Raw genomic sequence first — 14,441 nt, 5'->3', positions numbered from 1 at the left:
AAGGGCTTATTTCTGGGCTCTCAATTCTATTTCATTGATCTATACGTCTATGCTTATGTGAATACTACATTGTCTTGACTATTGCAGTGGTGTAGTACTTGGGATATTGAGAAGTGTGAATCATCCAACTTTGTTTACTTTTTTTTCCAAGATTGTTTTGACTACTCTGGGTTCCTTGCATTTCCATATGAATTTTAGAATCAGCTTGTCAATTTCTGCAAAAAAGTCAGCAGGGATTTTGATAGCGATTGTGTTGAATTTGTACATTGCTTTGGGGAGTATTGCCATTTAAATAATGTAAGTCCTTTGGTCCATGAACATGAGATGTCTTTCATCTTATTTAGCTCTTCTTTAATTAATTTCAACAGTATTTTGTAGTTTTCACTGTGTAAGTCTTAAACTTCTTTTGTTAAATTTATTCATAAATATTTTATTCCTTTTGATGCTATTGTAAATGGAACTGTTTTCTTATTTTCATTTTAAATTATTGATTGCTCACAAATAGAAAACAACTGAATTTTGCATATTGGTCTTGTATGCTGCAATATTGCTTGTTTTCAGTTCCAATGATTTTTTTGGTGAATTCCTTAGGATTTTCTACACACAAGGCCATGTCCTCTGTGAATAGCAATGGTTTTACTTATTGTTCTCCAATACGGATGTTTTTTCTTCCTTCTTGTCTAATTGCCCTGGCTAGAACCTCCAGTACAATGTTGAGTAGAAGTGGCAAAAGCTGATATACTTATCTTGTTCCTGGATCTTAGGAGGAAGGCATGCAGTCTTTTCCCATTAAGTATGATGTTAACTGTGAACTTTTTGTAGATGCACTTTATCAGGTTGAGGAAGTTCCCTTCAGTTCCTATTTTTTGAGTGTTTTTTAAAATTTTTGTCAAATGCTTTCTTGTGTGTCTATTAAGATGATCATGTATTGTTTTTGACCATGTATTTTTTGTTCTTTCTTCATATGGTATATTACATTAATTGATTTTTGGATGTTAAACCAACCTTGCATACTTGGAATCAATTCCACCTCTTCATATTGTATAATGTCTTTTATGTGCTGCTGGATTTTGTTTGCTGATATTTTGTTGAAAATATTTGTATCTATGTTCATAAAAGATATTGATGTGTAGTTTTCTTATGACGTCTGGTTTGGGTATAATACTGGCCTCATACAATGAGTTGAGACAAGTTCTCTCCTTTTCTATTTTTTGGAAGAGTTTATGCAGGGTTGGTATTAATTTTTTAAATGTTTGCTATAAGTCACCAGTGAAGCCATATGGGCCTGGGCTTTCCTTTGTAGGAAGTTTTAAAATTACTTAGTAGGAAGTTTTAAAATTAATTTAAAGTTAGTATTCACTCTCTTTTCTTGTGATCAGTCTATTCATTTGATTTGTTCTTGAGTCAGCTTTGGCAGTTTCTGTCTAAGGAATTTGTCCTTTTCATCTAAGTTATTTAATTGGTTGGTATACAATTGTTCATGCTATTCCCTTTCATTCGTTTTAATTTCTGTGAGGTTGGTATTGATGTTCCCTCTCTTATTTCTAATTTTAATAAATTGAGTCTTCTCTTTTTTCTTAGTCTATTAGCTAAAGATTTGTCAATTTTCTTGTAGATTATGTATCACATTTATAACTGAATTATTATAAGAAGACATAAAAAGTAAAGGGTAATTCCTACAATGGGAGTGGGAGAACATCAAGGTGAATTCAAGCCTTTACTGTCCCATTCCTCCTAAATGCCAATACGGTTGATCCTAAGTTTTTCATAACTCTTTCACCATCTCTGCCTGGAGTGGTGGTAAGGTGGAACTTGGGTATTGAGGAGCACTGAAGGGATCTGGTCCCTTGGTCATCACGTACCAGCAATGATGGGCCATAACCTGTGGGCAGGGTTATGCCCCCGAGATAGAAGACACCATGGCCCCAAGCCATTTGGTCTGCCATAACTCACCGATACTCTTTTTGCCGTGTTTCCAGTTCTTTACGTCTGTGCTGCTTGAGAATGTGAATTTGGTCATCACAGGCCAACTTTGCTGTGAGAAAAGGACATGGGTGAGAAGAGCCTAGGGAAGCACATTAACAACATCCAGTTTTCAGGTTTCCCTCAGACACCCTTCCTGAGCCAAGTGCTTTATGTGTAACGTCTCATTTAAGCCTCAGAACACTCCCTCATTTTATAGCAAAGAAATGGGGGCATGGGGAGGTTGAATAGATTTGCCCTTGAATTTTACCCAAGGTCACAACCTAATTAGTGGATTTTCAATACAAGACTCAAATCCCATGCTGTTAGCTAACTCTCTTTATAAAAGACAAATCCAGTTCCTCCTCCTCCTGTCTGCTCACTCAGCAAGCCTGGGGGCTCTGAACCTCGGGGTTCTGAGAATCACATCCAGATACATAAGCCAGGCTTGGTTCTCATCGTGAATTACAGGAAGGCAGACCAATGATTCTCTGGCAGGCAGTGTGCCCATCTCTGGCCTGCCTGTGGATTTCCACCTGGGGGCTCCCAGGACACTGCCTTTGCCAAGAATCGTGGGGCCCCTGGTGGAGAGCTGCTCTTCCACTTCAGAGGAAGGGCATTCCGTGATATTTGGTGGATCTCTTCAAACCACTTCAGGACAGTTCATTCCTGCATTTCTCACGCAGAGCAGAAATGGCAGCCACTGCGGGTTTCCATGTCGCCTGAGAGAATAGCAGGGACTCATGGCTCTTGTGTTTCTAAGTCCAGTTGGTTGCTTCCTGGAGAAATGTGTGACTTAAGATTCAATACACAGACGCTGACACTGTCCAGTTTCCTGTGGTGGCTACACAGAGGAATGAGAATGGAGCTTATTCTAAAACAGCCTGTCATGTCCTAGAGTGTGGGCTTTAGAAGAGATGTTCTTGGGTTTGGGTTTGGACTAGGGCTGTGTCACTTACAGCTGTGTGACCTTGAGCAAGCTGCCTTAGCTTCTTCCCATGTAAAATGGAGATAATAACGCTTATTTCTAGGGCCATGGTGGGGATTTAGTGAGAGGCTGCAGCAAATCACTCCATACAGTGCTTAGGACCAGTAAGTGCCCAGTAAATGGGAACCACGGTTATCACTGTTGTCCTTATAATTATCATGGACCTGAGCGTCCTCTTCCTCCCTCTAAGCCAGACTTCAAAGGTGTCTCATCTTTCATTTCAGGAGTGGGCAGGTGGCTAAGGGCACGGTTGGTCACACTTCTCAGGGCCTTTAGAGCAGGAGAGGTCAGATCGAGATTACCCTTTATACTATTATTTAGGGTAAAATCAGTGAACACAGTCAATGGAACCCCAGCTGGCAGGATTCCAGAGCATCTCCTGGAAAGGGGGCCTCTGCAGTGAAGAGCTTCTCCAGCTCTCTGTGGTGAAGAGCCGGCTTTTTAAAACTTCCATTCCATCACAGACTGACATTTTTGTAAATAAGTGGGGAGGCTCTAGGCCATTGAAGGCAAGGTGAGTATTAAATGTAAAAACAGCTGTCACTGGCACATTCATCATCTCTTATCCACCCTTAAAGAACCTGCCTATTTCTCAGGCACCTTGCTCTGAGGACTTGTATTTCTTTAGCTTTACTGTATGACTAAGTCAGAGAACATGTAAAATTACAACCTACCAAGTTTCAAATGGCATATAGCATCCTTCTTCCTGGCCCCACTGACTAACAGAACTTCTGGGAACAAGGCAGGTGACAAAGCCTGAACTGACTACAGCAGAGCTCAGGGGGACAGATTCCAAAAGACTGATATGAGTCTTTCACATAGATGCTTGGAATCCCTGGGACCACAGTGACCCACTGATCTTCCTCTTTGGGCCCCAGTTCCAAGCCTGGGACTGGAGCTGCCTCAGGCAGAGGTGCAATGGGCCAGAGAGCTCTGTGAGGCTCAGAACTGTTGGATGCTGGTCTGCAATGAGGTGAGAACAGAGGTTGAGTGTTCAGGTTTACAAACTTAGAGTAACTTGCTAAAATACTTCTGACTGTTGCATCTGATAATAAAAACAGGGCTTGTATTTTGAATGGCTTTGGTTTGTTTTTTATTTCATTTTTCTAGTAGTTAGTTTTTATTGTATTTTACAAAAATGTCAGTCACCACAGAGAGAGCCCTCTGACTTCTATGGTCACCCCAAGGGCAGTGGTGAAATATTAGATTCCAGAGGTTTCTATGTGGTGAGTGATTGAATCGCTTGTGGGCTGGGCCCCCTCATTTCCAGGTTGCCCAAAGGGTTGGTTGTCGTGCCATGTGGTGGACCAAAGATGGCCACAAATTCTTTGACGTTCCTTTCATTGAGAGGAGGTCTATGTTCCCCTTGAGTCTGGGTGGGCTCTGTGACTGCTTGGACCAATAGAAAGTGGTAGAAGTTACACTGGGCCAATTTCCAGGGCCAGGCTTGAAGAAACTGACAGCTTCCACTTTCTGTCTCTTGCTTTTGGAAGCCAGCCACCACAAAAAGAAGTGCAACTACCCTGAGACCACCAAGCTGTGAGAAGCCCAGGCTCTACGGGGAAGCCTTAAAAATGAGATGCCACGTGGAGAGGGAGAGACCACGGAGCCCTGAAGCACACGAGAGGAGAACCATCTTAGAAGCGAATCCTCTAGCCCTTCCCCTCTCAGCGGATGCCCCATGGCTCACAGAGGGACCACCCAGCTGAGCCTTTCCCAAATTCCTGACCCCTAAGATCATGAGCAAAATGAAATGGCTGTTTCAAGCCACTAAGAGTGCTACCCAGCAACTGATAAGTGGAACATACTGGGTGGCTCCCATGTGCCCCTCCAGATCCACCCTTCACCTGTCCTGTCCCTGAAGGTCCCTGATCAATGCATCAATGGGCTTCACGTTCGGTTCAGCCACTGGGAACCCTGACCAGAGACTGGAGGGTACGGGACAGTGAGGAGAGGACACTTCTTCCCCAGCCTCTCTCTGTAGGGTCTCCCCAGGCTGTCTGCATCTCTGCTGAGGACCAGAGCTCCTCCCAAGGCAGCTCTGGCTCCAGGACACTTCCCCTTTGGGTTATTCTCACATTCTTTCCCTTCCCCGACCCCACCAGGACTAGGAGTTCTAATGGCCCTGCACGCTGGCCTACACCTTCTAAATATCCCAACTGGACAGTGCCATATGCTTTTTTGTTGGAAAGAGATTCGGGGTCCGTGGGAAGAAGGACTACACATCCGAGACCGTGGGTAGGAGGGGGGCAGGAGGGAGATGTGGAGCTCGCGTTTCTACAGTCCTGGTAAATGAGAAGTGCCCTGTCTGCAGCCTTTCCCATGCTGGCCACCATAAGACACAGTGACTTTTGTGATCTTCCCTGCCATGAAGACAGGGGATAAAAATCCTTCCTGCCCCAATCATTTAGTTCAGAAATAATCTTGGAATTTTGTTTCTTTTTTTTTTTTTGAATTTTGTTTCTTAAGTTAAATTCCATGTCAGAAGCAACGGGATGTGGCCTGGTAGTTTTAAGAACACCAGGTAGAGAAGACCTTTTCCTCCTGTGTCTTGGTTTTCTTAGCTAAAATAGAGAGGGTACTAATCATTCTCATCTTACCTACCCTGCCAAAGTTCTGTGAAGAGCAAATGAACTAGTGATAGGACATGTCAGCTAGGAGGTGTTAATCGGTGGCACTGGAAGCAGCAGCTGTCCCCCTCCTCATTATTCTAGTGGATGCACTAGATCATTTCAGGTTTCGAGAGTGAGCACGCTGAAGGGTCATGACTAAGGTAAGGCAGGATTTTGCCAAGGCATGGGTTTGACTCACACACGCTAAGAGGCTGGTGTGCAAGGGGGGCGTCATTCAGAGGGAAAGAGGCCTTAGCTGACCCCCGCCATCTGCTCCTCTCTCCTCTTCCTCCAGCCAGGCCAGCTGCGTGTCTCTTACCAAGAATGGCCTCCCGAGGAAGTACCAGATTGGGGTTTGCACATTTGAGGGTCTTGCTTAAGAGGGTATATTTTAGGTTCTTTTCTCTTTCAGCAAAAAGTGGGACTTCATGTTTAATGACTGGTGACCGTCGAACACCAGGCCTGCCCACAGTTCCTCTGAGCTGGCACTCAGGCACTCCTGGTCAACCCCTTCCTTTTCCTGGCCTGCATGGGGTCCCTGGAGCCCAAGCCCTACTGTGACCTCACAGAGAGGAGAGCTGAGAACTCAGCTGAAGAACTGCCCATCCAGGGGCACGTCCCAGGGGTATGTGTTACTAGGGACCCCAGTTACCCTCTGGCAAAAAGTGGGTCATAATCTTCTCCTGGAGGATTTTATAGCAGAGAGGGGACATGGCTGGATGGAGCCTGGGGCCTGTCACTTCCCCCTCTGAACCTGGGGCTTGTTAGTACCTAGAGGAAGGTCACACCTCCTACAGGTGCATCAAGGCACGAAGCAGGTGCTCAACCACGGACAGCATGGTTATTATTCCCATGGATACAGTTCTTCGAGGAAGGAGGGCCTGCAGACTCTCTCATTCCCCAGAAGCCCAGGGAGTGGAAGGGGCCTAAGCCGCTCACCTCGTCCATCTCTCAGGACAATTTCGCTCTCGCCTGAGATCCAGCGGTAGCAGGGGAACTCAATGTAATCCCCGCAGGGCGTCTTCAGCGTGATGTACTTCAGGTACCAGTCGTCATGGAGCCAGTACTTGCGCTTCTCGATTCTGATCAGCTGGATGTCGCCCAGTTCGTCATCAACTACAACATTGTAAGAATCAACCTGAGAAGGAGAAAAGGCAAGTCAGACCATCTGGGAGCTCCTGAGCCTTTGAATCACCCTCAATCAATGTAGCTGAGATGTCTGCCAAATGCCTGTCCTTGGCACGGCTCTGCTGCACCCTGGGTGACAGAGATGGCCAATTCCCCGGCTCTACCCTTAGGAGATGGAAGTCTAGCAAGCAAGGGATGGCGCTGCTCAGAGAGAGACATTCTGCTGTCTGCGCACAGCCCAGTGCCAGGCCAGGCTCGTTGAGGGCCTCTGCAGCTGCCCGCACTCACAACAAGGGCAGCAAGGCTGCTGGCCCTGCTACCTTACCAGGCTAGATGGACAAACTGGCCCTCACACACAAGGGCAGCCCTTTACAGCTTGCAAAGGGCTTGCTGACGTTGCTATAGATCCCACAACAACTTTGGGAGGGGTGGGGAGTTATGACCTGTGTCTCAGATGAAGACAGTGAGGTTCAGTAAGCCCCACTTCTACTACTAATTGGCAGAGCTGGAATTCCAATCCAGGTCTTTCCATATCTCTCTCATTCTCAGTGGGGCAAATAACTGAGTGCAAACGGGGAGGCTCAGATAAAAGTGAAGTCACACAGTTCAAGCTGTCCTGGGGCCTCTGCAGTTCACGGAGCCACAGTGATGCCAAGAGAATCAGATAAGCAGTTTCCACTATATCCAAGGCACAGTGGTGGATTGAGGCTGGCCTTGCTACCTCAGGCCACGTGCAGCACTGCTCCCCAGGCTGCTGCCAGGCTCCTGACCCCAGGAGACGGGCTGGCACAGTGGCAGTGCAGGGCAGCCACTCCATGGCTGCTGCATGATCTGCGGATGGCAGATGGGAAGGAAGGATGGGGGCTCAAGCTTCGCATCGGGCATTCCAAAGACCAGTATGTTTGGGGAGCCCCAGACTCAATGCCCTCTGAGGCACTTTCTAAGCCAGATTTCACCCATCTTTGAACTTCTTCCTCGGTGGCAGGCTTAGAGTTCTCAGTGTGATGGTGAAGTAAGTGGAGGGGAAGGGTGTTCATCTCGCACATGACCCCATGCATCCCCATTTCCATCCTTCTCCCTCCAAATGCCACTGGGAGGACTTCTTAAAGGGAGTGGGAAGTTGAACATTTTCAGCAAAGCCCTTGGCTCTGAGCACAGTGAGCAGCTCGCATGTCCTGGCTGCCTCAGATGCCAGATGCTTGTGGTCAGAAAGGGAAGTCTCTTCCTAGTGCCCGGTGGTCTGGGCCTGGGTCCTCAGTTAGAAACACTTTCTGGGGACAGAGGAGCCAGCCTGTGGGCTGGGTCCCTAACAGGTGTGCCAGCACATCTGTCCTGCCCAACCTGCAGGTCAAAGAACCCTCCTGCCCCACAGCATGGCCCCTGGGATACCAGGGGCCACAGGTGAGGTCACAGAGAGCATTGCCCCCCAGGGCCTGTGGGACCTCAGGCAGAGGGGCCTGTCTGTACCACAGGGCGCCGATCCGTGGGGAGAAGGCGGTAGGCCCCGGATAGAGTTGGGAGAGGAGTCCCAGTGAGGGGCTGGATGACCTAAGGAGCTGGGAGGAGGGAGAGGAAAGGAAGGACACAGCTCTTGTTGGGTGGCTTCCCAGGGGTGGGGAGAGAAGGGAGGCCCCTGAGCTGAGGCATCAGTGGGCCAGGGCAGGAAGGTTTTGATGGAGCAAGGGGCCCAGTGTCCACCTGGAGAAGCAGAGTGGGGACTGGTGGCTTAAGACTGGACGTTTGCAGGGCCCACCCCATTCGAAGCCCCACCTGCCACGAGTATCTGCAGAGAACCGTGGCCCTCTTGCGGGGTCAAGACAGATTCCCACCGAGGACTGGAGAGAGGGCAGTGAGGGGCAGAGGGCGAGGTGAGCCTGAGTGTCAGGGCAGCTCAGAAAGCCTCAGGGGCCTTGAGTTCACATCCCAGCTCCAAAGTAACTGACCATGGGCCAGGGCAAACTGTTTCACTCTCTGAGGCTATGTTTCTTCATCTATCAAGGGGAGATCACGCTTAGCTTGCAGGACCATTGAGAAATCCAAACGACATGATGCCTGAGTGGGCTCCTTTCTCCAGAGGCACAGGCCACCAGCTGCTGTGTGTATCAGAACCACCTGGTCCTCCCTCCTTGACTCCTGGGGCGTCAGCAAGTCCCACACTGCCTGCGAGCGGCTCTGAGCTAGCATGGGCCCCTGCGCTGAGGTTCATGCTTGACTACGTGTGCCACGTTGAGTAGCCAGAAGTAGAGACGGGAGGAAGACATTGAGCCCATGAGCAGAAACAACTTGGCTCAAAACCTGAAGGGAATTCCCGTGAGGATGGAGAAGGGGTCTTGAGGCCGAGTGAGAACCGGAGGCATTTTTGTTGCTGGCAGTGCAGGCCGAGCAAAGGGAAGTCAGCGTGGGTTGGGGCCTGGGCCTGGGCTCGGGTTGGCTGCTCCAAGGGAAGTGGCTTTCCTGTGGCTCCGAGGGGCTACAGGAGGCTGCAGGCGTCTGGGAGGCTGAGGCGAAGGGGGAGAGGATGGCCATCTAAAGTAACAGGCGCCATAAGCATCTGAGGTGGGCGACTCTCATGGCAGGGAGGAGCCTGGGATCACAAAGGGAAGGGAGATGGGGCCCAGGGAGTTTCTCCAGGGCGATTCTCAGAGGGAGGGCCACATGTCCAACTGAGGGTGGGGACTGATAAGGAAGAGACGGAGTAGCTTCTCTGAGAGAAGGGAGAGCAGGGTCACCCTGGGCACACCTATGGTGCAGTCACAGGAGAATGGGCCCTCCAGGTCACCCTTTCCCAATGACCCACAGGCACCTGGCAGAGGGCCCTGGAGTTTCACCCGGATGAAATCACTGGACAGACCTACAGGGACTCAGTAGGCCATCTGACAGGGTCTTGCAATGGGAGAGGACTGCCAGTCTGGCTTGTCTCTGGCTGGCCGTGGCTTCAGGCCCGGTGCTACAGGAGGTGAACCAGGGCCTGAGTTCAGTCCCACCTAACTCAGGCAGTCTCAGGGACAAAGTCCGGTGACACTGACACTGGCATCCAAGGGCGCCACTGCTGGAGAGTCACAGGGGATAGAGAGGGGCCTCCAGGAAGATCTCAGGGTCCTGTGTGTCAAACAGCAAAGTCAGGTCTTTGGAAGATACAAAGAGCTACGGGGTGTGACAACCTTCCTTCCTCCTCTCCCTGGGCCAGTATGCTCGGTGGATACTGTGTTTGTTGACTAATTTGCCTTGACACGTTAATATCACATGTCCATTCTGAACAGTGTACAGTATTAACAATGGATGGCACGGAGCATAACAGGCCCTCAAAAAATACAGGACATGTGCATGGCCGAGTGGATGGTTATCTCATTGTACAGTTGGAAACTGAGGCTCAGAGAGGTCAGGCAGCTACCATGCTAGTGAGTAACTGGTGGCCCCACGATTGGAACCCACACCTGTGTGATGGCCTAACCTGGGTTCCTCTCACTGTTTCGCATGGCCACATTGTGGGAAAAGCCTTGGCCTGGGAGCCAGGTGACCTGGCTTTGAGCCCTGGTTCAAGCCCTCCATGGAGTATGAAGAGGCAATGTGGGGCGGGGTGGAGGACAAGGAAAAGCTTCCTACAAGGTGGCATTTGAGGCAGCTCTTGGGAGTTGGTAAGATTTCAGAGGTGAGTTGAGTGGAGAAGAAGGGGAACGGGTAGGGCATTCTGAATGTAGAGAAAGGAGGTGGGGAATTCGCATGTGAGAGGAGGAGGCTGGAGCATGGAGTTCTCGGGGCAGAGGTGGTGGGTGCAGTGGTCAGACACTGGAAAGAGACATGGAGCCTGGGAAACGTGATATTCACCAGTCCTTCCTCAGAATGGCCAGTTTGCTGATTTCACCCGTTGCTCTCAATCCTCTATTGGATACACAGCTTTAAGGCTTTTGAATATTTCAGCAAATTGTTAGCTGGCCAGTTTTTTGCTTGATCTTTTTTTTTTAATTAATTAATTAATTTATTTTTGGCTGAGTTGGGTCTTCATTGCTCCGCACGGGCTTTCTCTAGTTGTGGCGAGCAGGGGCTACTCTTCGTTGTGGTGTGCGGGCTTCTTATTGTGGTGGCTTCTCTTGTTGCAGAGCAAGGGCTCTAGGTGCACAGGCTTCAGTAGTTGTGGCATGTGGGCTCAGGAGTTGTAGCGCACGGGCTTAGCTGCTCCGTGGCATGTGGGATCTTCCTGGACCAGGGCTCGAACCCGTGTCCCCTGCATTGGCAGGTGGATTCTTAACCACTGCACCACCAGGGAGATCCTGCTTGATCTTTATATCAGCATTTAAAGAAAGGTTTCATTTGTTTCTGCCCCAGATCCCTGCTAGAGCAAGGACAGAGAAGAGTCATGATGTGGTCCAGCCTGGACTGCCTGTCCTGGAGGGGGCTAGTGAGGGGCTGGTGGGTGGTGGGGGGGGCTGTGGAGTAGAGACAGAGGGAGATGATTAAGGGGTGGACAAGGGAAAGGCTGGGGCAGAGAGAGGGAGAAAAGGGGCAGTGGTTAGGGAGGCTGAGGGAGCAAAGAATGGGGGAGCTGGGGGAATCTAGGAGACAGCAGAAGGGAGAAATTGGAGCAGTAAGCAAGAGAGAAATGAGGGACATGGGGAATTTTGGGGAATAGGGAGCAGAGGAAGGAAGAGAAGGAGGAAGAAGAGGCAGAATGTAGGGAAGAGATGGGACAGAGAGGGAAGGTGGGGGATAGTGAGATTGAGTGTCAGAAGGAAATATTTACTCTTCAGTACTATATTATCATTTCTGAGAAGGCGGTATTCTAGAATACATTCTTCATGAATATATTGTAAGAATATTCACAGAAAATATTTAAGAAGTATAGTTGTAAGACTCGTTCACACGTACTGAGTACATTCAAGGGTGATATACTAAGCATCACCCTATTGCCTTTCGCTTTCCTAAAAGTGCTGCCAGGGAATGAAAAAGGGTCAGGTAAGATTTCCCAGAAATCTTCGGATCTGTGAAAGTTATCCCATCGGGACTTGAATTACTTTAAATCGACAGAGCCAAAGAAACAAATCAATTTGCTAAATTTGGGCTACGTCTCTGGGCTATGTGGGTCCACCGCCTGGGCTTTCCCAGCAGATGGCGTGACGCTTGACAGGACAATCTCACCTGCGAAGGACCCCAATTCCCAATCCTGTCCTGAATCACTTGGCAGAACTCTGATGAGAATAACCAGGGATTTGTGACTCAATTTATTGAGAAAAAAATCAGTCCCATCCATTATAGGACTGAATTTTGCATGGGAGAATGCGGTATTGACCTGCCAATGAGCTGGAAATGACTGAATTGGTTGCCCAGAAAAAGTCTTTACTGTTGTTACTGTAACTGTTATTATCTATAATGATTGTAACACTTTTCGGGTAAAATGGGTTAGCCTTATCGTCTCTGCAAGTATTTCCTCTAAGATTTCTCCTTCACCTTTACCCAAATGGGACGGATTGTCCTTAAGAGACATTGGCTGGAGATTGAGGAAGTAGATCTGGGCTGTGCAAGACCAAGTGTGGAGTAACTTTGCATAAGCAGAAGCTTTCTCAAAAGATGATTTTTTTCAAAGAGCCTTTTGGAGCCAGCGATTCTCCTGCAGTGCCCCTCCTGACCTGCCCCCTCTCACCACAATGGAAATGTGACATGCAAATCTCTCCTGAAATTTGCTGCTGGGACTCTCACTGAAGTGTTTAATCATAATGTCATTTGAATGTATTCTCAGGGTGGGGAAATAATGAACAGAGGGATGCTTTCACCCCTCTTCTAACGACCCTTTTATGGTCACATCCCCGTACCTCCCCTCTGAGAAGCCACACCCGGCTGCTTATGCTGCACACTGATGTGTGTCGTATGTGGAGGAGAACGGACCCACTGTGGACCACTTATAAAGGCAGAGAAGTCTGTAACCTGTTCTCCTCCCATAAGTGTTGGGGGAATCCATGAAATAATGGAAATAATTATTTCTGATGGTGCTTCAGAATGGCCGAGGGTGTCATTATCCCAAATGGATGACTCATTAGCCCTCCTGCACCACCATCCTCTGGGCCAGTTCCCTGGTTGGGGAAACCAAACAATAGGAGGTAGTTCTTATACTCAACACCTAACTCTTCTAGAAGGGTACTCTATCCACATTAATATGACGAACTTGGCTAAGTGTCAGATGGGCTTATAGCGAGGTTCTGAGGCTCCTGGGTAGGAATCAAGCTCACTTTGAGTTTGGAATCTGGAAAAGGAGTGGGCTATTATTTGCTTACTTTAGGCTCTGCAGACCTAAAACACGCTTCATGAATATTATCCAAGAAGTATTTGGCTGAACCATATGAAATTGCCAGTTTTGTCAAAAATAGTCAACTATGAGCAATTCCTTATGGTTCAACCAAATAATGAAGAGATAAAAAAGACAGCTTTGTGAAATCTAAGTCCTTTTGGTCCAGTTCAGAAGCTGGGGTGGCAGAAGGGAACAGATATTTCCTGGGCACCTGTAGTGTGTTGGAGCTGTCACAATAGTCACTTCATGAGCACTTAAGCAATGAGCACTTAATAAGCCCAGTGGACTGGGCACATCACACCAAACACTTGGCGAGGATCGCCACCTGCTGTGCTGCTCACAGAGAAAGCTACAGGCTGGAATTCACGCCAGGTCAGCATGGGCAGCCCACTTCTGAATGAAACCTCAAACAGCGCCTGGCATCACAGACTAGACGTGCAGTCAACACGCTCCCTTTGCTCCCTGAACTCTCAGGCTCCAGGGTCTCTGGTGAGGAGGGGAGAGGGGAAGCCCTCCTCCCTCTTGCTCTTCTGAGCCCTCACACTCAGGGTGGGAGTGTTCCCTGGTGTACACTCTGCTGGGAGCCAGCGACGACCTCCAGGTTTGCAAAAGGCTTCTCCTGGCCTGGGTCTCTCGTTCTTTCCCTCTGCATTCCTCTGGGGACCTCTCCTGAGAATGTGAGCTGCCCAGGTGTGGAGACATAAGCTAGTGCCACTCTGGGCCACCGGCTCGAACTCCTAGACCAGCCTGAAGCCAACCCTTGTACTTTACATTTGGGGAAACTGAGGCCCAGAGAGGGGGCAGAGTGAGCTAGTGGTCAGGGCCGGATGGAACTCAGGCCTCTGGACCCCCAGCCCTGCGCGTTCTCCCCACAGCCGAGGTGCCACCTGTGGAGTCCTAGGAAGTGGGGCACAAGTAATGGTGGTCACAGCGCTTGCCCAGTTAAGTGGCCTCTCAGAGCCCCTCGCCCCCGAACTTGAGTCCCAGCCGCCCCGATGTCCGCACCCTGTCCCGGCCACCCCAGCCCGTCAGGGCCGGGCGTCCTCACCGCGCCGCGCTCAAAGTCGTTGTAGAAGGGCTTGTCCAGCAAGTGCTTCTCGCTGCAGCCCGCGGAGCCCACGAGGCTGAGGTAGATGTAGTCGTCGGTGCCCGCGAACCACTGGCTGCCGGTGGCCACGGTGACGGTGTAGGAGGGCATGGTGGCGCGCAGCGAGGACCGCGGGGCGCGGGCGCAGCGAGCACTGAGAGCCTTCGCGCGCCGGTACGCTGGTCTCCGCCCCGCGCCCACCCCGCGCGGTAGCTTCCTGCCTCTGTGCGTCCGGGGCCCCTGCCGCCCCCCTCCGCCTCCTGCCAGCCCTGCCCCCGGCCCCGCCCTCCCAGAGCTCTGACCTCGCCGGACCCGCCTCGGACTCGGTAAGCGCGCCCGCCCGTTCCTGCACCTCACCTCCTCCACTTGGCCTCTGTTTTGGCAGTC

General features: G+C 49.8%; 1 protein-coding gene across 4 annotated transcripts in view; it reads right to left on the bottom strand.

The window, feature by feature from the left end:
* The window catches only part of ALOX5 (arachidonate 5-lipoxygenase), a 54,141-nt gene extending 39,976 nt beyond the window's left edge, over positions 1–14,165 (bottom strand). For all 4 annotated transcript variants that reach the window (XM_030843999.2, XM_060286299.1, XM_060286297.1 and 1 more), the window contains exons 1-3: positions 14,016–14,165; positions 6,502–6,700; positions 1,954–2,035 (exon numbers count right to left, since the gene is read on the bottom strand). In XM_030843999.2, the coding sequence (XP_030699859.1) occupies positions 1,954–2,035; positions 6,502–6,700; positions 14,016–14,165 (431 nt within the window). The remainder of the gene's footprint in view (positions 1–1,953; positions 2,036–6,501; positions 6,701–14,015) is intronic.
* Between the last annotated feature and the right edge of the window lie 276 nt (positions 14,166–14,441).

This window comes from Globicephala melas, chromosome 16 (genome assembly GCF_963455315.2).
Source record: "Globicephala melas chromosome 16, mGloMel1.2, whole genome shotgun sequence".
Classification (NCBI taxonomy): domain Eukaryota; kingdom Metazoa; phylum Chordata; class Mammalia; order Artiodactyla; family Delphinidae; genus Globicephala; species Globicephala melas.
This window is presented reverse-complemented; position numbering and strand designations above follow the sequence as displayed.